Source organism: Scatophagus argus, chromosome 11 (genome assembly GCF_020382885.2).
Source record: "Scatophagus argus isolate fScaArg1 chromosome 11, fScaArg1.pri, whole genome shotgun sequence".
NCBI classification, from domain to species: Eukaryota; Metazoa; Chordata; class Actinopteri; family Scatophagidae; genus Scatophagus; species Scatophagus argus.
In genome coordinates, this window is record NC_058503.1 from 2,780,633 (window position 1) to 2,806,487 (window position 25,855).

The window sequence follows — 25,855 nt, forward strand, 5'->3', positions numbered from 1 at the left end:
AATGCATTTATCATTTAACATTTATCATTTCACTGCAGTTCTGGATAAGACACATACAGACACTGTTATATTGGGACAATTAACCAATACTTGGAAATGGTTATGTTCTTAGGTTTGCATGGAGATTTGGACTGAACAGCGAGCTAAAGACCCAAAATGATTTGGTTTGGATATGTCTTGATGAAGAGCCTGGAATCATTATCATCATATTGTCAACACATATAATTGTAATAACCAGATCCACACACTTATCTTTCTCTTGCCTTAAATGCACAGCATTGTCAGTAATTTTATGCTACCTATGAACAAAAAAATCACTCCAAATGGAGGATAATCGAAAACTTACTAAACAAAAGATCAACAATAAAAAATCACTCTTAAAGAGGAAAAACGTTTAAATCTAACTAATATCTAAGCTGAGCTATGAAAAGGTACAACTAAAAGTCACTCTAAACAGAAGATTCAACAAAGTGCTTCTTGACGAGATTCTGTGGCTATGATGAAAAATGCTGGCGTGATCATACAAGGACGAAACACACTGGCACAAGACAAGGGAAACACAGACTTTTTGAACACATGAGGGTAATGGGAAACAGGTGGAAACATTCAGGTAATCAGGAAGACAATCAGACTGGAGACACGAGGAAGGGCAAGTGACCTGAAACGAGAGGAGAGTTACACTTCAAAATAAAACAGGAAATGACGAGACAAAGAACCCAAAACAAGACAATACCTCACCGCGGTGTGACAGTAAGCAAAAGACCAAAAGGAATAAATTCCACGCTACTCCCTCACCCACTCCACAAACACGAACTAGCACGCACACACACACACACAGAAAGAAAGCCCCAGCGACAGGAACGCCGAACGACAAGCCAAGTGCCAGCCAGTGGCCAAGTCAGTTGCAGCGGGGCGGCGTACACCCGAAGCCAGGCAACCAAGCCAAAGAGGCAAGGTAAAGCAATTAGTCTTAGCAATTAGTAAATTAGTGCTAAGGTAAAGCGATATCCAGCGTGAGGCAAAGCAGCAGTGATTTCCTTCGACGATTAGCCAACACTGCGTGGCTGCCAGGTTATCCTCCCCCCTACAATAATAATCAGCTGGAGCACGCCAGAAAATGCCCGACCCAGCCTCCCTCAAGCCAAAAGGAAGACAGGTGCTGCTCCTTTTATGCAGCATTCTCCCCCAGCAATTAGCTGAGATCCTAACCCAGCTGAAACTCATCAGGACCACCGATTGCGTCCTGCCACAATGTGTTAAGTCTTGTTTTAGGTCTCCAGGGTGTCAAGCTGGGGCTCGGAGCAAGACTCAGACGCAGAGACTCGATTTCCAAATAAACAGACTTTTTTGACGAAGTCTGAGTCACAATCCTCTGGACAGAGTGTAAAATAATGAGGCTATGAAAATTCCCTAAAGTGCGTTCTTCTTTAGGGGAGAACCCACAGCTATGAAACATTAGCAAAGCAATAGAAGGGCTCCAAGGGCACTGTTCATCATGACCACGTTGACCATGTTGCAGAGGCGTGTCAGCCATTACAGCCCCACAACATCCTTGAGGTAGTCTGGACACATCTGATCCAACCCCATGGAGGGCACCGCCACTGTGGATCTGTTTAACTACCTCAGCGTAGCTGACCAGTGATGAAAGAGCCTCCCCCCATGCCCCCCAGCTTTGTTTCCACCAAGGAATGCGTGTTGGTGGAATTAATGAGATCCTCGAAGTATTCCTCCCACCGCCCGACTATATCCTCAGTCGAGGTAAGCAGTTCTCCACTCTCACTGTAAACACAGTGCCGCTCTCCCTTTCTGTGTCGTCGGACAGTTTTCCAGAATTTCTTCATGGCCAACCAAAAATCTTTCTCCATGGTCTCACGAAACTCCTCCCACACTCTGATTTTTGCTTCCGTGACTGCCCGAGCCACGCATCGTCTGGCCTGCCAGTAGATCTCAGCTGCTTCAGGAGTCCCACAAGCCAGCCATGCCCTGTAGGACGCCTTCTTTGGCTTGATGGCACCTTTCACCCCTGGTGTTCATCAGCGGGTTCGAGAAACCCGCAACTAGCACCGGAGACCTTCTGACTACAGCTGCAAACAGCCGCCTCTGCAGTGCTGTAGTGTTGCAATATGAGCTAAAAGGATCTGATCACCTAAAAGACAAACACAAAAATAAACATATTATATCATATCATCAGTTACCTTGCAGATGGGTTTTAATTATGAGAATTAAAAGGACATCTTTTTTCCCTGTTTCTTCATTTATATAGTAAGTGTCTAGGAAACAAGTCGCTGAAATAACATTAATAAATTCACCAGTTCAGTGACGGCATTACGAGTATTGAATTCGCATTCTCACTTTTCTGTATGTTATGTACCTTTTGTGAATCGGTCACAAAAGGATTGTTTATTTCTAATGTATGTATATTGAAATGATAAAAATGAAACATTCAGATACAGCTATGCCTTTAGATACAGCATTGGAGCACCAGCAACTCAAACCTAAACAAATACACAGCACAACCCTTATTTAATTAGGTCAGGGATAAAAGTAAAGAGATAACTGAATACACACTGCTCATAAAAATTGGGGAGGATCCCTTCTAATGTGGTGAACATTTTGAATGATTTGATTAGGTTCAGGCACAAAGTACTTGGTTGCTGACTTTAGAAGATGAACAGTGGTCTTCTGGCTGAAAGTCCTATGTTTTAATAATCCATCCAGCCCAGGTTCCTGCACATGTAGACTTTGTGACTCTTTATAGTAGCTGTCTGGCGTCTGACCCTGAGTGTCTGTTGCTGCAGAAAGGTTTACATTGGAGTTATCTGAAAGCATGATGCTAAAGGCTACCTTGTAGGGTCAGTACAAGAGGCCACGGGATGTGACCAAATGTCAGTATTTGAAAATGTGGAAATGAGAACGATGTGAAACTGAACTTGTCAGTGCACTCTGCTGGACAAATTATGTAATGGAGAGAATTTCAAAATTACCTGAAACCTATTTTTCTATAATTCATTTTGTTGTCATGTTATTGGCTAACATACCGTATACCCAAGTGCTGATATCTGTGCTGTGCTCAGGATTTCTTGGTAGAGCTCTGTTACTGATGTATCTATTTAAGTGTGTATGTCAGGAAGCTTTAGTCAGACAGCTGCCAGAATGCAGCAGCTTCTTCCTCCACTCTCAGGTGATGGCACAGGGGGGAGTTGAACTCTGCTTCCCACAACTGCTCAACTCTTCCTGCACAAAACCGGAGCCTCCTCGCTTTGACACTGTACTTCTTTACATTCTACTGTTCTCCATCTCCCTTCTCACTGCTGCTCTCAACCTTCTGGTCATCATCTCTATTTCCCATTTCAGGCATGTGTCATTCACAGCATACAATAAAATGTTGTCATATTTTCTTCAGATTTCTAGGAAGAAGTGGATCTGGACTGTGTAAGCCCAGATATCATCACATACTTGCTATTCTGGTCTACTATTTTGATATATTGGGGTTTTTATCATTATTGCTTTTTGCACACTTTGATAATATGGATGATAGTTTTCACAATGATGATATTCTCTGGTGACAGGTGTCTCCACACACCCACCAACTTCCTGCTCCTCTCTCTGGCTGTCTCAGATTTTCTTGTGGGCTCTCTGCTGATACCAGTTGAAATACTCCTGACAGAGACCTGCTGGATCCTGGATGACCTCATGTGTGTGCTATATTATCTGTTGCCAGTCATCATAATCTCTGCCTCCGTGGGAAACATGGTACTCATTTCTGTTGACCGCTATGTGGCCATTTGTGACCCTTTGCATTATTCCATCAAAGTCACTCAAAAGGTTGCTGCATTATGTATTTTCCTGTGTTGGATTTGTTCTGTTTTCTATAGCATTATCCTTTTATATGATAACCTGAAACAACCAGGCAAGTATAAATCCTGCAACGGTGAATGTGTTGTCAACATTACAGGAGCTGTTGATCTTGTTGTTGGCTTCATTATTCCCATTTCTGTTATCATACTTCTGTATATGAGAGTGTTTGTGGTGGCTGTGTCTCAAGCTCGTGCCACGAAATTAAGCATTGCAACTGTCTCACTCAAGCATTCAAAAACTATGAAAGTTGAGAAATCTGAGTTAAAAGCTGCCAGGACACTGGGTATTCTTATTATTGTGTTTCTGATGTGTTACTCCCCATATTACTGTGTCTCTCTCACAGGCCATGACATCCTCATCGGTTCTTCAGCTGAGGCATTTGTGATTTTCCTTATGTATTTTAATTCTTGCCTTAACCCCCTCATCTATGCTCTTTTCTATCCCTGGTTTAAAAAAGCTATTAGACTTGTTGTCACATTACAGATACTACAGTCTGACTCCCATGAGGCCAACATACTATAAAGAGACACTGTGGCATACATGTATCTATATTAATCTATAATTTCAAAACAGTTTTTTAGTTTTCAGCAGCTGAAAATAATCATCTGAACCATCAGTATCTGATAATGTCTCTAATGTATATGATGTACTGTATGATGTTAATTTATGATGTCTCCAATGTCTCTAATATGAATTCTGCACACTTACTGTGGCCAACAGAATACATAATAACAATATTGGTATGATTTCTGTAAAACAATATTGAAAAATTTAGATGGTTGCTGTAGCGCCACCATCAGGACTATTTGCCCATAGTGGCAGTGCTGAAAGTTTGTCATGGACTAGACCTATGTGCAAAGTTTGGCTTATTTTCATGCATGAGAAGGCAGATGTCTTGGGAGTAATAATGAAAAGGCAACCAGAAGAACTGAAATGAAAGATCCACAAGGCTTAAACATCTTTGCTGGGTTGTTTATAATATGATATGTGTATTATTAAAATATTGCTTATTTTTAAATTTTACAGTTATAGTCACTACCGCTATATGGTGACGCCCCTGTATATAAGTTTTTGATCACTGTTGAGAGGTAGTAGGCTTTTGCTCTTTTCTTGAGTCAGTACAGGACATGGTACATTTCACACAGCACATTAGGTTTTGCAGAAAGTAATTCTTTAAAAGATTTGACAAATCTTTGAAGGTTAAAGATATTTTTTTACTTTCAAATGAAATTAAACAATACGTAAGTAAGAGATACTGAATGATGACTATGAATAATAGAAACTTAGAGCTACTAGGCTGGAACCAACTTCCTGATGAAGCCACCTTCAAATCAAAGTTAGAAACTTCTTGTCTCCTTTGCATTTGATGGATTGTTTTCTGTATTGCAAGTTTTCTCTTGTTGCATTCAGGGAAATTTTCAACTTATTACTTGACTGTAACTACACTGTAATGCTGTGAACGCAGGAGGTAAAAGCATTGTGAAGCACTGCTTGCATTCAGGTGCTGTTCAGACAGGGCATGTACAAACTGACATGTCAATGTGCTTCCACCTCCGGTGTGTTTATCTCGTTTTATCTATTTTTTAAAATTTCATTTTATTCTAATTCACCATTTGATTGGTTTTAAAGTCATGCTAATGCTGTTCTTTCAATTGCCTGTATGTTTGAAGTGTGTTGTTTAAATAAAGCTACATTAAATTGCTTTGCCCTCCTACGTTGTGTCTTGTAGGAGGGCAAAGTATGTTGCTAGACATACTTGTGGTAAGTGGGTATGAGGATTAACATCTGTGCAGGTGTCAGGAAAGAGGAAAGAAATACAAGACAAGACATATTTGGAGTGTTTCTAATTACTTATATAATTTAGAAATGGGTGTGCACAGCATCGTACTATAGAATGTTTGCTTCCAACACCAATAGATATTAGCTACACGTTATATTGCAATGTAGTGTCATGTCTTTGGGATAAATAAAGTTAATAGGATATTAAATAAATGTAAGGTAATGTAACATTACTGCTGACAACCAATTGCAACTTTAGACCGTGCCATTCATTGTCCTTCAAACCTACTCCATTTGTTCCAAGTAGTTGTTAGCAAGAAACTGTTGCAACAAATAGCATAAATTATATGAGTAACATGGACTAGGAGTTCTTGCGCTTGACACCTGGCAATGTGGCTGGGGAGCTGATGAGTTAAAATTACACTGAATAAAACTGCTCTATGATCAGATACACAGATATCCTTGATGCTAAAGTTTGATGGACTGAGACCACAGTGATGACAGTTGATATAACAGCTGTATCAGGTCCTGAGCTGTTGAGCTCGCTGGTGGTGGTGTGTGTGTGTGTGTGTGTGTGTGCTTAGTTGAGAGGTTTCAGTGAGAATCATTCCTCTGCCATCTTTCCATTCCAAAATCAGCTGAGATGAAACATAATATAGATAAGTAACAGTGAACAGAATACAGAATCCCAAAGCCTCTGGCAGTCAGTTCAGTCAATTCAATTCAAATGAAGTGCACTAAATTCATGTTATACAGTATATCATAGTGTAGCACAATTTATTATTATTAATAATATTATTAATAATACAATCAATAGTGCTGGTAATGTTATTGTTATTGTACTAACTCACACTACAAAATAGATATCTTCATTTTACCACTTCCACCCACCACTGTACAAGTGCATGCCCCAAGTGCATCATAAACACCTATTCAGCTGCAACTCCACGTCCTGCTATAATTTGCTGTTAACTTCCTGAAACTCTTGAAAGGCCACATGATCTTTTGTACTGTAAAACAAATTGTGGGACAGAATGGGGATTACATGATTTTCTTTATATTGTTCTGATTTCACCTTGGACCAATATGAGAAACTGCCACAGATTTGGATGGGCCCTGTCATGAACAAGACGGCAACTCTAGCTGGCTGCATCTATAAAAGTCCTGTACAGTTTCAGTGGACAGAATCCCTTCATTTCCTACCAGATACTTTCTTGTGAAACACTTACAGAACGAAGTAGAAAATTGCATTCCTCCTTTTTTGCCATCTTGCGTCTCTTACATGTTACAGCAAAATATAGGTTTGGCTGAGACATTAACACAAATACACTCACAGAGACTGATAACTAATAACTCATTAGATTGGTAATTCAAAACTAAATACTCTGAAAAGAGCATGATTATATTGTTGAGCTTATCATATTAAAGATGAAATAATTTACATTTTGCTCAGTTGTTTTATGCATTACTGTGATTGTATTATTATATTATTATTTATCCACCAGAAATAAGGTAATTTGTATAATTAACTTTACTTTAATAGACAGAGGAGCGATCAGTATGAGTGTCTTGCCAAAAAAAAAAAGTAGACGTGCTCTAACTCCTGAGCTATAGCCAAGGAAAACACTGGTTTGGGCCCACATGTGCTCAGGTATGTGGAGCCATTTGAGATACCTGCACTCCCATGTTGAACATGGACCCCTGTGTTGGTTAATCTACATGTGTATTATTTCAACAATTTGCACTTTCTTGAAATGCAAACCTAAGTTTTAAAAGCTTAAAAAATGTCTAATTATTCAAGTATGTTTCTTTGAAAACAAATAGTTTTCTCATTTTTTTTGGTTTTTACAATGTAAAGATAATCTACCTTTTAATTGTGGTAACCATAATCAAGAAACTTTAGTTGTCAATTAATAAGTCAAGTGAGAAATGGAGAAAAGAAAGTGATAAAACTCAGATTAAGATGACTTCATAAAGTATAGGGGAGGGACTTCAGGCGAAGCTAGGGAGGTAAAATTGCAGGAGTCGGTAAGCAAAAAGAGGAGGGATAAGTAAATAAAACATAAATCAGCCGTGTAGCAGAGGGTTTTTTGAGATGGAGACTCTGGAAGGAGCTGAGCTCTGCTTTCCACATCTCCTCAACAATTCCTGCAGGAAACCCATGCCACTGCAGTCTGATGCCATGCTCATTTACATTCTGCTGTCCTTCACCTCTCTTCTTGCTGCAGCTCTCAACCTGCTGGTCATCATCTCTATCTCCCACTTCAGGCAGAGAAAAACTCTTAGCATACGCTGAAATATTTTCAGAATGAAAATTCATAGGAATTACGTGTCTTCCTTTTAATATAAACATTCTAAGTATGAATTCATTCAAAATGCTGTCCCAAAATAATGCCTTGCTATTATTGCTGTTACTAACAAGCCACCATTGATGTTAATGTCATGTTGATCCTTCCTTCCTATAGGCAGCTTCACAGCCCCACCAACCTCCTCATCCTCTCTCTGGCTGTCTCAGACTTCCTTGTGGGCCTTCTGTCGATGCCAATTGAAATCTTTCTCACAGAAGTTTGCTGGCTCCTGGGTGATCTCATGTGTGCTCTGTATTATGTAGTGGATTTTATCATTACCTCTTCTTCAGTTGGGAATATGGTACTCATATCGATTGATCGTTATTTGGCTATTTGTGACCCTCTACATTACACCACCAGAGTTACTCTGGACAAAACAAAAATCTGTGTTTGTTTGTGTTGGATCTGCTCTATTCTCTATAACACTCTAATTTTAAGTGACTTTCTGAGACAACCTGATTCTCAGAATTCATGCTATGGAGAGTGTGTAGTTGTCCTTAACTATATCACAGGAACTGTTGATTTTTTCTTTACCTTTATTGGCCCCATTACAGTCATCATAGTTCTGTATATGAGAATATTTGTGGTGGCTGTGTCTCAGGCTCAAGCCATGCGGTCCCACATTGCATCTGTCCCCCTGCAGCGTTCAGTTCGTGTAACTTATAAGAAATCTGAGATGAAAGCAGCCATGACTCTCGGTGTGGTAATAGTTGTGTTTTTATTATGTTTCTGTCCATATTATTCACCATTCCTTGTAGGTGAATATATTGAGGACAGTACTTCATCCTCATCTTTTGTCGTCTGGCTGCTGTTTTTTAATTCCTGTATAAACCCTGTCATCTATGCCTTTTTTTATTCCTGGTTTAGAAAATCTGTTAAACTCATTGTCACACTTCAGATACTGCAGCCTGACTCTTGTGATACTAAAATGCTGTAGATCCAGAGCAACACCACTGAACCTTTCTGTGAATATGGAAATGTATTTATTATTGATATCTAGTCACTCAAGCGAAGTGAAATTAGTGGCTGAACAAAAGCGTTGTTCTTATGTGTTTATGTACTCAAACCTCCATGAATCATATTCTCTAACACACAATCATCTTCACTGTCATTATGTTATCTAAAACTACAACCCAACAGGCTTCTGTAATTCCTGCTATTATTGTTATTGATATCACAACTCAGAGTAAAATGTCAGTCTTAAGGGCTTCAACATCCTGAATTATGAGATTATTATTATTCATTTTGTTATGAGATAATACCTGACCATTAGTTGTTATGGAGAGAATTGATGTGGAAGGGTAAAAAAACACATCTGATCTTCAGTGCAATTCAATAAATAAGACAACTTTTTTAAGAGTTCAGTGTAGATTAGTTTTTATTGCTGGAGCAAAGAGGAACAAAACAAAGAAATTCATACTTGTGTTACCCTCAGGCATTGTTTCTTTTCTTTCTCTCAACACACAGCTGTTCCCATGACGACTTCTGTGTCACAGCATCACAACATTTTCTAATCTCCACAATGTAACCAGAGTATTCATTTCTGTCATATTAGATTATTTTCCCAAAAAAATGCTTTATAAAAGGCATTCCAAAGAGGCCCACACTAACCTTGAACAGACTCTTTTCAGGGACAGGTACTGTCTTTCTTAATCTTTCCTGCCACAAAAATAACTTCATCATTCATTAATATTTGACATTGTTGTATGTGAGTTTAATTATACATTTTGATTTATTAATATTATACATTGTTGTTTGTGAGTTCAATATACCTTTTGATTACACAAATTTTGATTACATACTAGAAAAATATTTCCCAGAGAATATATGATGTGATTCCATATTTGATGTGATACCATTATTATGCCATGTCCAATGTAATTCAACAAATGAACTGTCATCAAATTAAAAATATAATTTGGCTAATTTTGACGTGGCATTTTAATATCAAAATATAGATGCTGGGCCTAAGAATTCAGAAAATAAAAACATGCATGTAAGGATGGGAAAGAAAAACAGAGGCAGAGCTATCCACTCCGTATTTAGCAGGGCCCTCTCTTTTTGCAGGTTGTACATTGTTAGGTTAAACCATTAAATTACTGACCAATTTGACTGCTCAGTGGAAATTTCACAAACTCACAAACACCACATTTGTACCATCTAAATTTAATCACTTCTGGAACAACCCTGAGTAGTTATTTAGACACTTGGAGTGACAAAGGCATTACACATCTGAAACAAATCTTCCATAATCACAATTTGTTCAATTTTATCACTTAGTCCAGATGAACAGCATCTGGAGAGAACAAGTCATAATAAATATCTACATATTTTATTCGCCGAGATCTTCCTTCCTCAACTTTACATAATAATAATAATAATAATAATAATAACAATAACAACAACAATAATAATTATACCCCTTCCTATAAACAATTAATTTCTATCCATAGCTATCCATACCATCAATAAAATATAAATTAGACTTATATATTACTTGTGATGCTGATGATAACTTGTAACTCATACAGTGTACTCCACTGAATGAATTTCACTGGGAAAAAAAGTTTCAAACTTGATTCTCATCAAGTATGTCTGTCTTCATACAAAGACTCCACAATACTTCTGCCCCAGCAGGCAAGACCTCACTGACCTGTTCTGAAACTCCCAGGTGCTGCCCCAATCCTGCTCTCTGGGGTGGATGTACTTCTTGCATTCTCCATGATTTAATTATTAGGTGGCAGTAGTGTTAATCTTCATTGAAACCTGATCTACATTCATTGAAACTTCAGTTACCCTGCATTCATTGTTTTGATTACCTCGTGTTGTCCTGTTAATGTTCCATCTTTTGCCTTGCAAAAAAAACCAAAACAAACCAAACCAAACCAAACCAAAAAAAATATCTTAATTTACACAGTTTATCTGTCACTATGATATTTTGTCTCCTCTTTATTTAGACAGAAAAGACAGAAAAAGTCTATATTTTGTTTTGAATAGATCTGTTTAATTCTCAGCTTATATAAAGCAGGTCTGTGACTAAAACCTTTCATGGCGCTTGTGTGTTTCACTCAAATGTAATGTAATAATTAACAATACTTTACTACTGTAATGAAACAAAAGAGGCAGGAATGGAAATGATGGAAGACAGTGAATGAACAATGCACAACAAACAGAGACTCATTGCAGTAGACTCATTCAGTCACTATTCACAAAATGTTCAGACAAAACATGAATACTATGCCTTTATCAGTTTCCTCATATTTAGATTTTGTACTTCACTGACATGAAGAAATTTTCCACAACATAAAGAAATATTTCTCTATATTAAAAAATGACATGTTAGATATCTGATAATTTTGTTGTTTATTAGCCTGTTGGCTATATGTCACATTCCCTCTCTACTGCATATTGATGTCACGGGAGTCAGCCTGCACTATCTTAAATGTAATAATGAGTTTGATAGATTTTCTGAACCACGAGTAGAAAAAGGCATAGATCAGAGGATTTAGACAGGAGTTAAAATAGAACAGACATATTATAAAGGCGGAAGTTGAGGCATTAAACATTGTGTCTTGGCCTGTGAGGGCAACCCCAAAATACGGGCAGACACATATCAGAAACACAACTACAACAACACCAAGAGTAGTGGCTGCTTTCATCTCAGATTTCCTAGCAGTTACTGTCTCAGAATGCTGGAAAGCGACAGCTACAATGTGGGAGCGCATGGCACGAGCCTGAGACACAGCCACCACAAACACTCTCATATACAGAACTACAATGACAGTGACTGGACCAATGAAGGACACAAATAGATCTGCAAGTCCTGAAACATAATCAATAACAATCACACACTCTCCAGTGCAGGAGTTATATCTTCCTGGTTGTTTCAGGTTATCCTTCAGCAGTACAATGTGACAGAAAGCAGAACACATCCAACACAGACAAATACAGAACTTAACTCTTTTTTGAGTGACTTTGGTGGTGTAATGTAAAGGGTCACAAATAGCCACATAGCGGTCAACTGATATGAGAACCATGGTGCCTGCTGAGGTCGAGGTAACAATGTAGGCCAAAACATAATACACAATACACATCTGGTCACCAAGAAACCAGCAACCATCAATGAGGATAATCTGAAACACCATTAGGAAGCCCACAAAGCAGTCTGAGACAGCGAGAGAGAGGAGGAGGGAGTTGGTTGGGGTGTGGAGCTGCCTGAAGCGAAAAGAGAGCAACATGCTTTAGATTAATTGTTGTATTAGCATTCTAGCAGATAAAAGCCTTTCATAAACATGAAACTCTTCCTTCACAGTCTGAGATTCCACAGTTATATTCTGTACATTTAACAGCTTCATGAATTGGTCAAATAATTGCCCACCTGAAGTGTGAAACTGAGATGATGACCAGCAGGTTGAGAGTTACAGTGAGCAGAGAGATAGAGAACAACATCGTGTAAGTGAGTATGGACACAGAGTGAGAATGCATGTTCTTCTTGCAGGAGGAGTTTAGTTGTGGAAAACAGAGTTCAGCTTCATCATAGGTTTTCATCATTAGAAAGAAGGGAGCAGAAGCTGCTGAACACCTTCAGCCTTCTGCCAGAAGCTCTTTGTCATATGACCACTTTATCTCTTTCCTTTTTCTAAACCCCTCCTCCCTCTTTCCATCTGTTGACATTTTTTTGTTACAGTGATTGAACTTTACTCTTCTTACTTCTTTATCCATTTATATATCAGACTATTTCCTCCATTTAATTTTTCTTTGTTGTGCACAAGTCAGAGCAGATTTTGTTATTAGCAGTGTATTAATGATTACAAAGATAATCACTATTTGTGATAAAATATTGACAAATAATGTCATTTACAGGGCACTACCCTGTTACCAAGGAAGATTAAAAACTGGAAAAACAGTCTCAATCAGATGTTCACTGAGATTTGTCAATGTCTGAGAGATATTAACACTTGTCAAGTGAACAGTGAAGAAAGAATCCAAGCACTTGCTGTAAGAATTCAGCAGTTGTCACACCAAAATGCAAATAATGACAAACACAAGCAAAGCAATAGCACAGGTGGTGTGTGTGTGTGTGTGTGTGTGTGTGTGTAGGGGAGATAGATAGAGAGAGAAAGAGTAAAGACAAACAACAAAAGGGAGAACAATGTGGTCTAACGTGTCCAACAAAGAGATGGACCAAACTAAAGATGATTGTGGATATCTAAGGAAGGTTTAGGCATGTTAGTAAAAGAAAAAAAAGAGAAGAAGAAGATGATAAAGCAGGGAGGATCCTGTAAAGATTCAAGATTCAAGAGTCTTTATTGTCATTATGCAAGCATAACGAAATTTTGTGAAAATTCTCAGCTTATAGGCACACGTATAAATAGCACAAAATACTTAAAAGGGACACTTAAGAAAAATGTCAAGTAAAATAGATAAAGTGCACTTAGTGCCAGTCTATGGTATGCTGTGAGTGTTCGATTGTGTGTGTGTGTGTGTGTGTGTGTGTGGGAAGGTGTGTGTATGTGGCTAGAGGGGGCGAGGGGGGCATGTGTGAAGTTTCTGTAGGGGGGTGGGATTTGAGTGTTTCACTGCAGAAGCGCATTTGTGAGGTCAGACACGTGTTGGATGAGAAGGGCTGGCTCGCAGTCTTTGCTCTAATGTATTCCAAAGGTTTTATCGAGTTGGATTCTGTGCTGGCCGGTCAAGTTCTTCCACAACAAATCATCCATGTCTTTATGGACCTTACTTTGTGCACTGGTGTGCGGTCATGTTGGAACAGGAAGGGGCTATCCCTAAACTGTTCCCACCAAGTTGGGAGCATGGACCTGTTAAAAATCTCTTGGTATGCTGAAGCATTCAGAGTTCCTTTTACCGTAGAGCAGTGGAGATGCGTTCTAAGGGGCCTGAACTAAGGGGCCGAGCCCAGCTCCTGAAGAACAACCCCACACCATAATCCCCCCCGGGTCCCGTGGGCACAGACCTGGATACCAGACGCCAACCCCGCGTCCCAACCCCGGGCCTGGCTCCAGGCTGAGGCCCCAGTAATGCCAATCCGGGCGACGTACACGTCCTTGTTTTCATGTCCTTCATTAGAGGATTTTGAACCGCTCTTAGTCAGACCTGTCACCTAGAACCTGCTTGCCTTGGGACACCCTACCAGGGGCATTAAGCCCCCACAACATAGCCCCTAAGATCATTCAGGTGCTCAAAACCCACCACCACGTTAAGGTAGCGGTTCAATGAGGGCCACTACACAAATAATAATACTAATAACCTCATAATACAATAATAATTAAAATTATGACAGAATAATTAATTCCAAGAAAAACAATACTTTTTCTAAACACCATTTATTTTAAGGCTTTTTCCCCCCATGCAGTCAATTAAAAAATAATAAATGAAGGTTGGACAAAAAAAAAAAAAAAAAAAAAAAGAGCCTGAGCTAGTGCGGGAAATTCAGCGATACTGGCTAGAGATAGTGAGGCTCACTTCCATGCACAGCCTGAGCTCTGGAGCCTAACTCCTGGAGAGAGACTGGACTCACGTCTACTCTGGAGTCATCCATGGTGTGATGCGGCGAGCTGGTGTAGGCTTGCTTATAGCCCCCCAGCTCAGCTGCCATGTGTTGGAGTTCTCCCTGGCGAATGAGAGAGTCGTTCCCCTGCGCCTTTGGATCGGGGATAGGCCTCTCACTGTTGGCTCGGCCGGACAGCAGTGTAGAGTACCCGGCTTCCTTGGAGTCCCTGGGAAAGGTACTGGAATGTGCTCTGAACAGGGATTCCATAGTTCTATTGGGGGATTTCAATGCCCACATGGGCGATGACAGTGACACCTGGAGGGGCATGACTGGGAGGAACGGCCTCGCTGATGTGAGTGGTGTTCTGTTGTTGGACTTCTGTGCTAGTCACCGCTTCTCCATAACAAACACCATGTTCATGCATAAGGGTGTCCATCGGTGCACATGGCACAGGACACCCTGGGCTGGAGGTCAATGATCGACTTCATGGTCGTGTCATCCGGCCTTCGGCCAAATGTTTTGGGCACTCGGGTGAAGACAGGGGCTGAGCTGTCAACTGATCACCACCTGAAGGAGAAAGACGGACAGACTTGGCAGGCTCAAACGCATTGTGAGGGTCTGCTGGGAACGTCTGGCGGAACCCTCCTTCAACTCACACCTCCGGGAGAACTTTGACCAGATCCCGAGGGAGGCTGGGGACACTGAGTCCGAGCAGACCATGTTCTCCACCTCCATTGTGGAAGCTGCTGTTCAGAGCCGTGGTCGTAAGGTCACTGCTGCTTGTCAAGGAGTCCTATCGAGCCTGGTTGGCTTGTAGGACCCCCGAGCCAGCTGACGGGTATTGGAGGGCCAAGCGTGCTGCAGCCCGAGCGGTTGTGGAAGCAAAAACTGGGGTCTGGGAGGAGTTTGGGGAGACCATGGAGGAAGTCGACCTCAAGGAAATTCTGGCAAAACGTCCGGCGCCTCAGGAGGGGGAAGCAGTGCCCTGCTGTCTACAGTGGAAGTGGGGAGCTTCTGACTTCGACTGGGGATATTGTTGGAAGGTGGAAGGAATACTTCGAGTATCTCCTCAATCCTGCTGACGCGTCTTCCATTATGGAAGCAGAGGCTGGAGATTCTGAGCCCGATCCACTCATTACCCAAGCCGAAGTCACTGAGGTAGTTGGGAAGCTCCTCAGTGGCAGAGCACCAGGAGTGGATGAGATCCGTCCTGGGTACCTTAAGGCTCTGGATGTTGTGGGGCTGTCTTGGTTGGCACAACTCTGCAGCATTGCGTGTCAGTCAGGGACAGCGCCTTTGGACTAGCAGACCGGGGAGGTGGTCCCTCTTTTCAAGAAGGGGGACCGGAGGGTGTGCTCCAACTACAGAGGAATCACACTCCTTAGTAGTCCCTGGGAAAGTCTATTCCAGGGTACTGGAGAGAAGAATCCGGTGGATAGTCAAACCTCGGATCCAAGAGGAACAATGCGGTTTTCTCCCTGGTCGTGGAACACTGGACCAACTCTATACTCTCTGCAGGGTGCTTGAGGGTTCATATGAGTTTACATGTACATTGCCGGTCTACATGTATTGGGGACTTGGAGAAGGCATTCGACTCTGTTCCCCACAGCATCCTGTGGGAGGTGCTCCGGGAGTATGGTGTCCGGGGCCCCGGGGCTGTGCAGTCTCTGTACTCCCAGAGCAGGAATCTGGTCCACATTGCCAGCAGTAAGTCAGACCTGTTCCCAGTGCACATTGGACTCTGGCAGGACTGCCCTTTGTCACCGGTCCTGTTCATTATTTTTATGGACAGGATTTCTAGGCGCAGCCAGGGGCCAGAGGGTGTTTGGTTTGGATTTCAGGATACAGGATTTCATCTGCGTTTTGCGGATGTTGTTGTCCTGTTGGCTTCTTCAAGCCAAGACCTTCAGCATGCGCTGGGGAGGTTTGCAGTTGAGTGCGAAGCAGCTGGGATGAGAATCAGCACCACCACATCAGAGGCCATGGTTTTCGACTGGAAAAAGGTGGTCTGCCCCCTCCAGGTTGGAGGAGAGTTCCTGCCTTGAGTGAGGGAAGATGGGAGCTATAGATTGACAGGCGCATCGGTGCAGCAACAGCAGTAATGCGGCCGTTGTATCGGTCCGTCGTGGTAAAGAGGGAGCCAAGCCGTAAGGTGAAGGTCTCAATTTACCAGTCAATCTCCTACCGTCAACCATTGGTCATGAACTTTGAGTCATGACCGAAAGAATGGGGTCTCGGATACAAGCAGCTGAAATGAGCTTCCTCCGCAGGGTGGCTCCCTTAGAGATAGGGTGAGGAGCTCTGTCACCCGGGAGGAACTCGGAGAAGAGCCGCTGCTCCTCCACATCGAGAGGAGCCAGTTGAGGTGGATCTGGCATCTGTTTCGGATTCCTCCTGGATGCCTTCCTGGGGAGGTGTTCCTGGTATGCCCTACTGGGAGAAGGCCCCAAGGAAGACCCAGGACACGCTGGAGGGACTATCTCACTCAGCTGGCCTGGGAACGCCTTGGGGTCCACCCGGAAGAGCTGGAGGAAGGCATTTTGCATTACATGCAGAGTCTGAGCTGATCTACCCATCACTGCTGTGTATATTTAGCTCCAGTTGCTGCAGAGGAGGAGGAGGGACCTCAGTATCGTAGAAAGCAAATCAGCTGTAGTAGGGACAAGGGAATGAAGAAGAGAGAAGTTAAATCAGCTCTATAGAGAGGTTTGATCACAAAGCTGCCAAGGCTCAGCAGCCTGTCCACATCCTTTTTCTCTGATGATGGAGACTCTGGAAGAAAGTGAACTCTGCTTTCCACAACTCTTCAACACCTCTTGTAGGAAGCTAAAACGCCCACACACTGAGACAGTGTTTATCTATGCACTGCTGGCCTTCATTTCTCTGCTCACTACCACTCTCAACCTGCTGGTCATCATCTCCATCACCCATTTCAAGTAGTGAAAATTCAGTCAGTTCATGAAAGTGACAGTCATACTGAAATTAATGATTCACGGAAAGAAAACAAATTTGCTTTTTAAAATTTATTTATGTTGATTTACAATTTCAACCATTTTTTTATATTTTTACTTTATTGTTTGTTTCATGTCTGGAAAAATATTTGAATGTAATCATAACTGATTCAGCCTACATGAAATATATGATGTCTTTCTTTCAATCCAGGCAGCTCCACACTCCTACCAACTTCCTCATCCTCTCCTTGGCTGTCTCAGATTTCTTCGTGGGCCTCCTGATGTCCTTTCAGATTCTCCTCACAGATGGCTGCTGGGTTCTTGGTGACCGCATGTGTGCTTTGTTTTGCATTTTAGATTTCATTAGCACTTCTTCCTCAGTAGGAACCATGGTCCTCATATCAGTTGACCGCTATGTAGCTATTTGTGATCCTCTGCATTACTTCAGTAAAATTACTGTGAGAGAAGCAACAATCTGTATTTGTCTTTGTTGGGTCTGCTCTGTTCTATACAACGGTCTCATAATGAAGGAGAACTTGAAACAACCAGGCAGGTATAATTCCTGCACTGGAGAGTGTGTGGTTGTCATTAACTACATTGCAAGTGTTGCTGACCTTATTTTGACTTTTATTGGTCCTGTCACTGTCATCATAGTTCTGTATATGAGAGTATTTGTTGTGGCTGTGTTTCAGGCTCGTGCCATGAGGTCTCACATTACAGCTGTCACACTATCAGAGACTGTGCCTGCTAAGAAATCAGAGATGAAAGCAGCGAGGACTCTTGGCATCATTGTTATTGTGTTTCTGATATGCCTTTGCCCATATTACTGTTCCTCTCTTGTAGGCCAGAACACGTTGTTTAGCATTACATCTGTGCCCTTAGAAACCTGGCTCTTCTATATTAACTCTTGTTTAAACCCATTAATCTATGCTTTTTGCTATCCTTGGTTTAGAAAATCAATTAAACTCATTGTAACATTTAAGATACTTCATCCTGACTCCTGTGAGGCCAACATATTGTAGAGACAGACATCTTTTCTGTGAAAAATAAATCAAGGTTTGGTTAAATGTTTATTTATGTCATTTAATTTACAAATCACACTGGCCTGTGCAAATGTAAAATATGTCACTTGTATTTTATAACGCTCATATCACAGAAATATAGAGAAGGTGTGATTATGTGTCATGCTCTTCATTTTTTATATACAGTTACTTCCATATACTGTGTAACGTACTACTACTTTCATTGTCTGCCTTTCATGGTCACCTGTTAACTCTAGCTCATACACATCCTCTGTGTTATATGCATGATATAGCTTGTTGTGAGTGAGAGGGCTCTGTATTAGTCAAATATTGAAAAACGAATTTCAAATTTATTTTCAAGATAACCCCAATATCGATTTGCTCAAAATAAATTTCAACCAAAAGCATCAATTTTTGGTAATAAACCCATGAAGGTAACATTTTAATGTGCTTTATGAGCACACTTTAAACTCTTTGGGTGGTTTCAAACAAACTCAAGTTTGTTTACTTGGTTACTGTGGTTTGTTTGAGCTGATGTGAAAGCTGTCAGTCAAACCCTGGTGCAAACCAAACAACTAAACCTGAACTGCTTCAATAGGTGATTCTGAAGAGTTGACCAATGACTGCATGGTAATAAGCCACATTGCTTTGCTGTACAAGATGCCTTGTTACTTCCTCATTCTATGTATTCATAACATGCTGCTGATTTACAGAGTAATAACACTGATAATGTTTATAGTTATTCCTTTGTCAGCTCTTTGTGACACCAAAGAACATAAGTACACACATCAGAAATCCAACACGACTCGGTTTAGATGTGCAATCAGCTTCTGTTGGTTGGAGAAGGCAAAATGTGGTTCCATATGTATGTATGTACTAAATGCACAGTTTCATGTGGTAACCGAAATTATAACCTGAAAATTGGATCTGAACAGCATAAGATAAAGAATTCTGATAAATGTCATAGTGAACTGACTTTTTAACTGCATTATGAGACTGAAACATTATATTTATTAAAAACATAAATGTGGTGTATGTATTAACAGGAAAGTGCTGCATTTAAAAATAATCATTTAATACTGTTGAAATCCTACTGTAAAGTGAATGCAGTCATTCACAGGCTGCCTTGTCTAGTTATTCCTAACCTAAATTATATTTCCTCATTATGTACAATGTGTGTCACTAGATTTCATTCATGAACAAATGCTGTCATAAATGTCTCTTGTTTGCAAAACTCCTCATTGTACTTGAAACTTGATGTCCTAAGGACTGCCTTAAGAGTTAACCAAGTGGAAACATCCCGAATATCCAGTCCCGTGATTTTGCAGTACCAGTGGAGGTCACATTGAGCATTTCAGATATATTGACATCTTTGGCTCTTTGTGAGTGAACTGATGTGTATGGTGAAATCGAAAAGAGATGAGCAGATGATACCGAAACTCAGAAGGTTGTGTCAGTCCCGTGACATGCACACTTTCAGTGCATCATGCAGGAGCTTGTGTCATATAAAGCCAATTTCTGTTCGACCAGCAGTCTTGACAGGTTGAGGAGACCAACCTTTACCACAGCCTATCTCTGCACACTAGGTATGCCCAGGTCATAAAAGAGTTGATGTGCGTATATATGTACAGGGCATGGCAGTGGAATTTGGTTTTTTTTTTGGGGGGGGGGGGGGGTTTCCTGACATGTCAACAGGATCTAACGTTATTTAAAGCACCGAAAAGATCACCCACATACAGTAAAATAGTTTGGATTAAAGCAGTTGTCCTCCTGATAAATCTTGGGCTCCATCAGGGTTATCTAGAAAACCTATTGGGCTTTTATCAAGTTAAAAGTTAAGCTGCTTCCTCTGAACCATCAAGTTTATAATTATTAATAATGGTGTTAATATTTATATAATATTTATAACTACAGCTTGTAGTTTTGGTACTTAAATATACCATATTTGTTTGAAACTGAAAGGAAATAAACTATTAAGATGGGTGGCAGTTGTAAAGTGGATTATTTCTGCATTACATACAGATTTGGATGAACTCAGAGCTGATCCGGGCATCATCATTGTTCACATTTAGCCCACAAGTCCTGGGTACTATGAAAGAGGAGGAGGAGCTTCAGTTTGATAGAAAGAAAAAACTGTTGTAATAGGGACAAGGGGATGAAGAGGGGAAGAGTTAAATCATCTCTATAAAGGAGTTTGGTCACAAAGCTGCCAAGGCTCAGCAGCCTGTCCACTTTGTTTATTTCTGATGATGGAGACTCTGGAAGAAAGTGAACTTTGCTTTCCACAGCTCTTCAACACCTCTTGTAGGAAGCCAAAACGCCCGTACACTGAGGCTGTACTTATTTACACACTGTTGGCCTTCATTTCTCTGCTCACTGCGACTCTCAACCTGCTGGTCATCATCTCCATCACCCACTTCAAGTAATGACAAATTTAATCATTTCATGAAAGTGAAAGACATATCAAGTGAATGTTACACAGAAGGAATATAAAAAATGTTCATTTATTTTTAGATTTTTTACTTTATTATTTCTGTTGTATATCTGGTAAGTATTATAAGGTCATCATAATTGATTATAGACAAATAACAATAATAATGCCTTTCTTTCTATCCAGGCAGCTTCACACTCCCACCAACTTCCTCCTCCTCTCCTTGGCCATCTCAGATTTCTTAATCGGCTTCCTGATGTCCTTTCAGATGCTCATAATAGATGGCTGCTGGGTTCTTGGTGACCACATGTGCACTTTATTTTGTGTTTTAGACTTCATTACTACCTCTGCCTCAGTAGGAACCATGGTGCTCATATCAGTTGACCGCTATGTAGCTATTTGTGACCCTCTTCATTACTTCACCAAAATTACTGTGAGAGAAGCAACAATCTGTATTTGTCTTTGTTGGGTCTGCTCTGTTCTATACAACGGTCTCATAATGAAGGAGAACTTGAAACAACCAGGCAGGTATAATTCTTGCACTGGAGAGTGTGTGGTTGTCATTAATTACATTGCAGGTGTTGCTGATATTATTTTGACCTTTATTGGTCCTGTCACTGTCATCATAGTTCTGTATATGAGAGTATTTGTTGTGGCTGTGTTTCAGGCTCGTGCCATGAGGTCTCACATTACAGCTGTCACACTATCAGAGACTGTGCCTGCTAAGAAATCAGAGATGAAAGCAGCGAGGACTCTTGGCATCATTGTTATTGTGTTTCTGACATGCCTTTGCCCATATTTCTGTTCCTCTCTTGTAGGCCAGAACACGTTGTTTAATGTTACATCTGCACCCTTAGAGGTCTGGCTTTTTTATTTTAACTCCTGTTTAAACCCATTAATCTATGCTTTTTGCTATCCCTGGTTTAGAAAATCAATTAAACTCATTGTAACATTGAAGATACTCCATCCTGACTCCTGTGAGGCCAACATATTGTAGAGACAGACATGTTTTCTGTGAAAAAAAAATGAAGTGTTGGTTCATAGAATGCCTTTCATAATCCCCTGTAAACTCCAGCTCAGGCAAAGCCACTGGGTGATTTGACCAATAAATTTTGTTCTACAGTCAGAGGGTTGAGTATTAGTGGTATGCTGAAAAAATTACCTTTACATTTATTTTAAAGATAACCCCAATATTGTTTTGCTCAAATTCAACCAATTTCAACCAACAGCATCAATTTAGTATAGATAGATAGATAGATACTTTATTGATCCTTAGGTAAAATGAAGAGCCAGGCTGAAATAAACCCATGAGAAGAACACTTTAACCCCCTGGAGTCGAGGGACGTGCTAGCGCGTCTTTATCGCAGGACCAATTTAAGATGACGTAGCTGCAAGATGCAGCCTCGATGAGTCTCAGTTTTAATTTGTGTCAAAACTTGGGACTTCAAACTATGTTAACTAAGTTTTTGAAATTTTGCAATATGTCAAGTAAAACCCAAGTTATGATGAAAATGTACGCAATGTTTTTTCCTGAACATTGTCGTCACTTTTGCTGCGTGTTTGGTGTTTAACAAATAAGATAAATAAATAATATAAATAAGTTTTAAGTTTTATAAATAATTTGTGATGCATTTTATTGTGACACCTGATTGTGTTGTAAATAGTTGTAAATAGCTGTACAAACAATGCCTGAGGCATTTACTGCATTTTAAAGTAAACAGTTGTAAATAACTTGTTTGCTAAATTTGTACATAATTTTTTGACATTTATGATTTATAGGCAAGGCAAGGTAAACCATTTTTAAGCTGAAATTTAAAGGCAAAATCGAAAGTAGTCAAAAATGGACTCCAGAGGGTTAATGTATTTTAACACATTGTGGTATAAAAACATGTTAAATGGATATATAATACACTAAAAGGGTTGCTGATGCAATGAAGTAGTATGATGGGATCCATGTCAAAACACCGTAGTGTTTTCATGTCTGGGGAGAATTAACTGGCTGAGTGTCAAATCAAGGCTTTCTCCCCAACCTGACTGCAATAATTATGATACTGTTTTGTTTTTTTTTTGGTGGCTTTTGCTTGTTTTGTGTGATGCATCTTCATGCAGATTGATGGTATGTGTTGTAAAGAACTCCTAGTGCAAGAAAAACAGCCCAAACAGTTGGAACACAGTCTTCTCACAATATTACCCACATATGTGTTGATTCCTTTGCATTTGACTTGTGTTGATGACATGTTTTGTGCTTGCATTTCCCTGCAAGGGTTCTTGAGCAGGTGTGATTGATGCAGCTTTCTGGTATGCAACTTTTCAAGTATTTTTTTATTTTTATTTATTTATTTTTTTGGCCCTCAGTTTGTAACTGATTAACAAACTTCCAGCTGTAAAACCCACATAGTGACTTTACATGTGTTCTTCCTTGGGGGTACAACTCAGTGGAGATAATACCTTAGATGGAACTGTCAAACTACTTCCTGCCCTTTTGCATTCCACACTACCTGTCTGATAGTGTTGTGGCTAAATTTAAGGAAGTGATTCTATTGTCATTTACTTCAGTATCCTGTCCTGGTACCACAGAACATTCCAATACTAAAGAAAAGTCCTATGTCAATTGTGGTCCCTCTCAAATTGACCATTTTGTTGATAGTGCTGCAAGCTCACTAAGGACAACAGTCCTTAGAAACACATAAACCACAAGAGATTAGTGCCATGGTATAATACTGAGGTTTGTATATCAAAACAAAATGCACAAAAACTTGAAAGGAAATGGCATTCATCCAGACTCACAGAATCTAGCTAAATCTGGCAAGACAACCGCAGGAAGGCCGTACAGACTGCCAGAGCAGCTGATTACTAAAAATTAATTGAGGATAAGTAAGAATAAGCCCAGGTTTCTGTTCAGCAATGTAGCCAGGCTGACAGAGAGCTATAGTGCTTTTGAGATTTTAATCATTAGAGACAAAATTCAACCCCTACTGACCTCAGCTTCCATCAGTAGTGATCTATCAGATGAGGGACTTATCTCTGTCCTTGTACTTTTAGATCAGTGGTCCCCAAACTACAGCCCCCGTGCCGGATACAGCCCGCCTCCACATTTGGCCCGGCCCTCGGAACAATACCAGAGACGCATTCTGATTTTTTTTCAGGCTGGCCACGTGATTGAGACTAATACATGCATAGAATGTGAAATTCTATTTCACCCTATTGCAGTCTGTGCCCCTAACTGAAACCTCCCCACCCCAGAAAAAAATCCTAGACTCACCCCTGTCAAATAAAACGGAATAATTGGAGAAAGGTTAGGTAAGAGAAAAAGTGATTCAGAATGGAGGGTATTTAACCTGCAGTGGACAAACGATTATTTTTTTGTTCAATGGAAAGAAAAGGCTGTTTGTCTTATCTGTCAAGAGGCGGTGGGGGTATTCAAAGAATACAATCTGCGCCGACACTATGAATCCCTGTCACAAAGACAAGTATGATAGCTTGCAAGGTCAAATGCGAGCAGACAAACTCTCAAAGCTAAAAAGTGGACTGTTAGCTCAGCAGAATACATTTGTACGCCAAGCTCAGCTGAACCAGTCATCCATTCAGGCCAGCTTTTGGGTTGCTCAACTGATAGCAAGCAGCGGTAAACCTTTCACTGATGGAGAATTTGTCAAGAAATGTCTGATTGCTGTCGCGGAGGAGGTGTGTCCCGAGAAGAAAGATGTCTTTAATGCCATGAGTCTGTCGGCGAGTACAATCACAAGACGCATTGAAGAAATCAGGAGTACTGTGTATGCCCAGCTGCAGCAGAAGATGAAAGAATTTGACTTTTTTTCATTAGCACTGGATGAGAGCACAGATGTGTAGGACACAGCGCAGCTGCTCATTTTTGGAGTTAGCGCAAACTTCTGTGAAGAACCCAGAGAGGGTTATTTGGTTATTATTTATTTCATAAAAAGTGTTATTTATTTCATTAATAGTGTTATTATTTAATTTCCGACTTTTTTTCCTGTGAAGATCCCGGAAAGGGTTATTAATATCTGGTTATGTGTGGCTTTCTGGAAAACAATAAATGTTTATATTTAGGCACCCCTACGATCGTCATACTTTTTCTGTTACAAACTGACCCCGACCCTCCATCAGAGAAGGGAAAAGTTATATGGCCCTCACAGGAAAAAGTTTGGGGACCCCTGTTTTAGACCTTCGTGCTTCATTTGACACCACTGACTATTCTGTCTTATTACACAGATGGGAACACTTAACTGGCATTAAAGGAACTACATTAGGCTGGTTTCTGTGCTATTTCACATCCAACTGCATTTGTTCATGTTAATGATGCATCATCCGTACTCACAAAAGTTAGTCACAGAGTTCCCCAAGGGTCTTTGCTCGGGCCAATACTATTCACCCTTTGTATGCTCCCCATCGGTGATATTATTAGGAAACTTTCACTGTTATGCAGATGACACACAATTGTCAGTGAAACCAGATGGAACAAATCAGCTAGCCAAACTTCAGCCGTGTCTTAAAGACATAAAAACCTGAATGACTTGCAATTTTCTTTTTCTAAATTCAGACAAAATTGAAATTATTGTTCTGGGCCCTAAACACCTTAGAAACAAATTATCCAATGATATAGTGACTTGAGATGGCTTAACCTTGGCCTCAAGCTCCACTGTAAGGAATCTAGGAGTTATTTTTGATCAGGACATGTCCTTTAACTCACACATAACACACATTTCAAAGACTGTGCAACCAAGGTTAATTAATCTGCGCAAATAGAAAAGTTGTTGGAAAGGAATCTGCATTAAAACCAATTCATATTAAAAGTATGTGCAGAAAATAACATGTCAGTATACCCTAACCCTAATGAGAGCAACCACCGTGATGAGCAGCATATGAAACATGGAAAGAAAAGCTACAAAAGTTGATTAAAGTTAATAAAAACCCGCTTGGATAACTCCTCCAACACCATG

At 40.4% G+C, this 25,855-nt stretch overlaps 5 protein-coding genes across 5 annotated transcripts; 4 read left to right on the plus strand and 1 right to left on the minus strand.

Moving 5' to 3' along the window:
• The first annotated feature begins 2,865 nt into the window (after nt 1–2,865).
• On the plus strand, nt 2,866–4,471 carry LOC124067186 (trace amine-associated receptor 4-like). The gene has a single exon (XM_046404329.1). It carries the CDS (start codon nt 3,532–3,534, stop codon nt 4,378–4,380), a length of 849 nt encoding a protein of 282 aa, XP_046260285.1. The 5' UTR covers nt 2,866–3,531; the 3' UTR covers nt 4,381–4,471.
• Nucleotides 4,472–7,417: 2,946 nt separating this feature from the next.
• Nucleotides 7,418–9,935, plus strand: LOC124067122 (trace amine-associated receptor 13c-like). The gene is made up of 2 exons (XM_046404211.1): nt 7,418–7,905; nt 8,103–9,935. The coding sequence occupies exons 1-2, from the start codon at nt 7,733–7,735 to the stop codon at nt 8,920–8,922; spliced, it is 993 nt and encodes a 330-aa protein (XP_046260167.1). The 5' UTR covers nt 7,418–7,732; the 3' UTR covers nt 8,923–9,935.
• Nucleotides 9,936–11,383: 1,448 nt separating this feature from the next.
• LOC124066758 (trace amine-associated receptor 13c-like) lies at nt 11,384–12,874 on the minus strand. The gene is made up of 2 exons (XM_046403511.1): nt 12,364–12,874; nt 11,384–12,200 (listed from the first exon to the last, which is right to left on the minus strand). Exons 1-2 carry the CDS (start codon nt 12,534–12,536, stop codon nt 11,384–11,386), a joined length of 990 nt encoding a protein of 329 aa, XP_046259467.1. The 5' UTR covers nt 12,537–12,874.
• Nucleotides 12,875–17,003: 4,129 nt separating this feature from the next.
• On the plus strand, nt 17,004–20,070 carry LOC124067561 (trace amine-associated receptor 13c-like). Its single transcript, XM_046404999.1, has 2 exons — nt 17,004–17,429; nt 17,656–20,070. Exons 1-2 carry the CDS (start codon nt 17,254–17,256, stop codon nt 18,464–18,466), a joined length of 987 nt encoding a protein of 328 aa, XP_046260955.1. The 5' UTR covers nt 17,004–17,253; the 3' UTR covers nt 18,467–20,070.
• A 498-nt stretch (nt 20,071–20,568) lies between these two features.
• On the plus strand, nt 20,569–22,221 carry LOC124067560 (trace amine-associated receptor 13c-like). The gene has a single exon (XM_046404998.1). It carries the CDS (start codon nt 20,938–20,940, stop codon nt 21,892–21,894), a length of 957 nt encoding a protein of 318 aa, XP_046260954.1. The 5' UTR covers nt 20,569–20,937; the 3' UTR covers nt 21,895–22,221.
• The last annotated feature ends 3,634 nt before the right edge of the window (nt 22,222–25,855 follow it).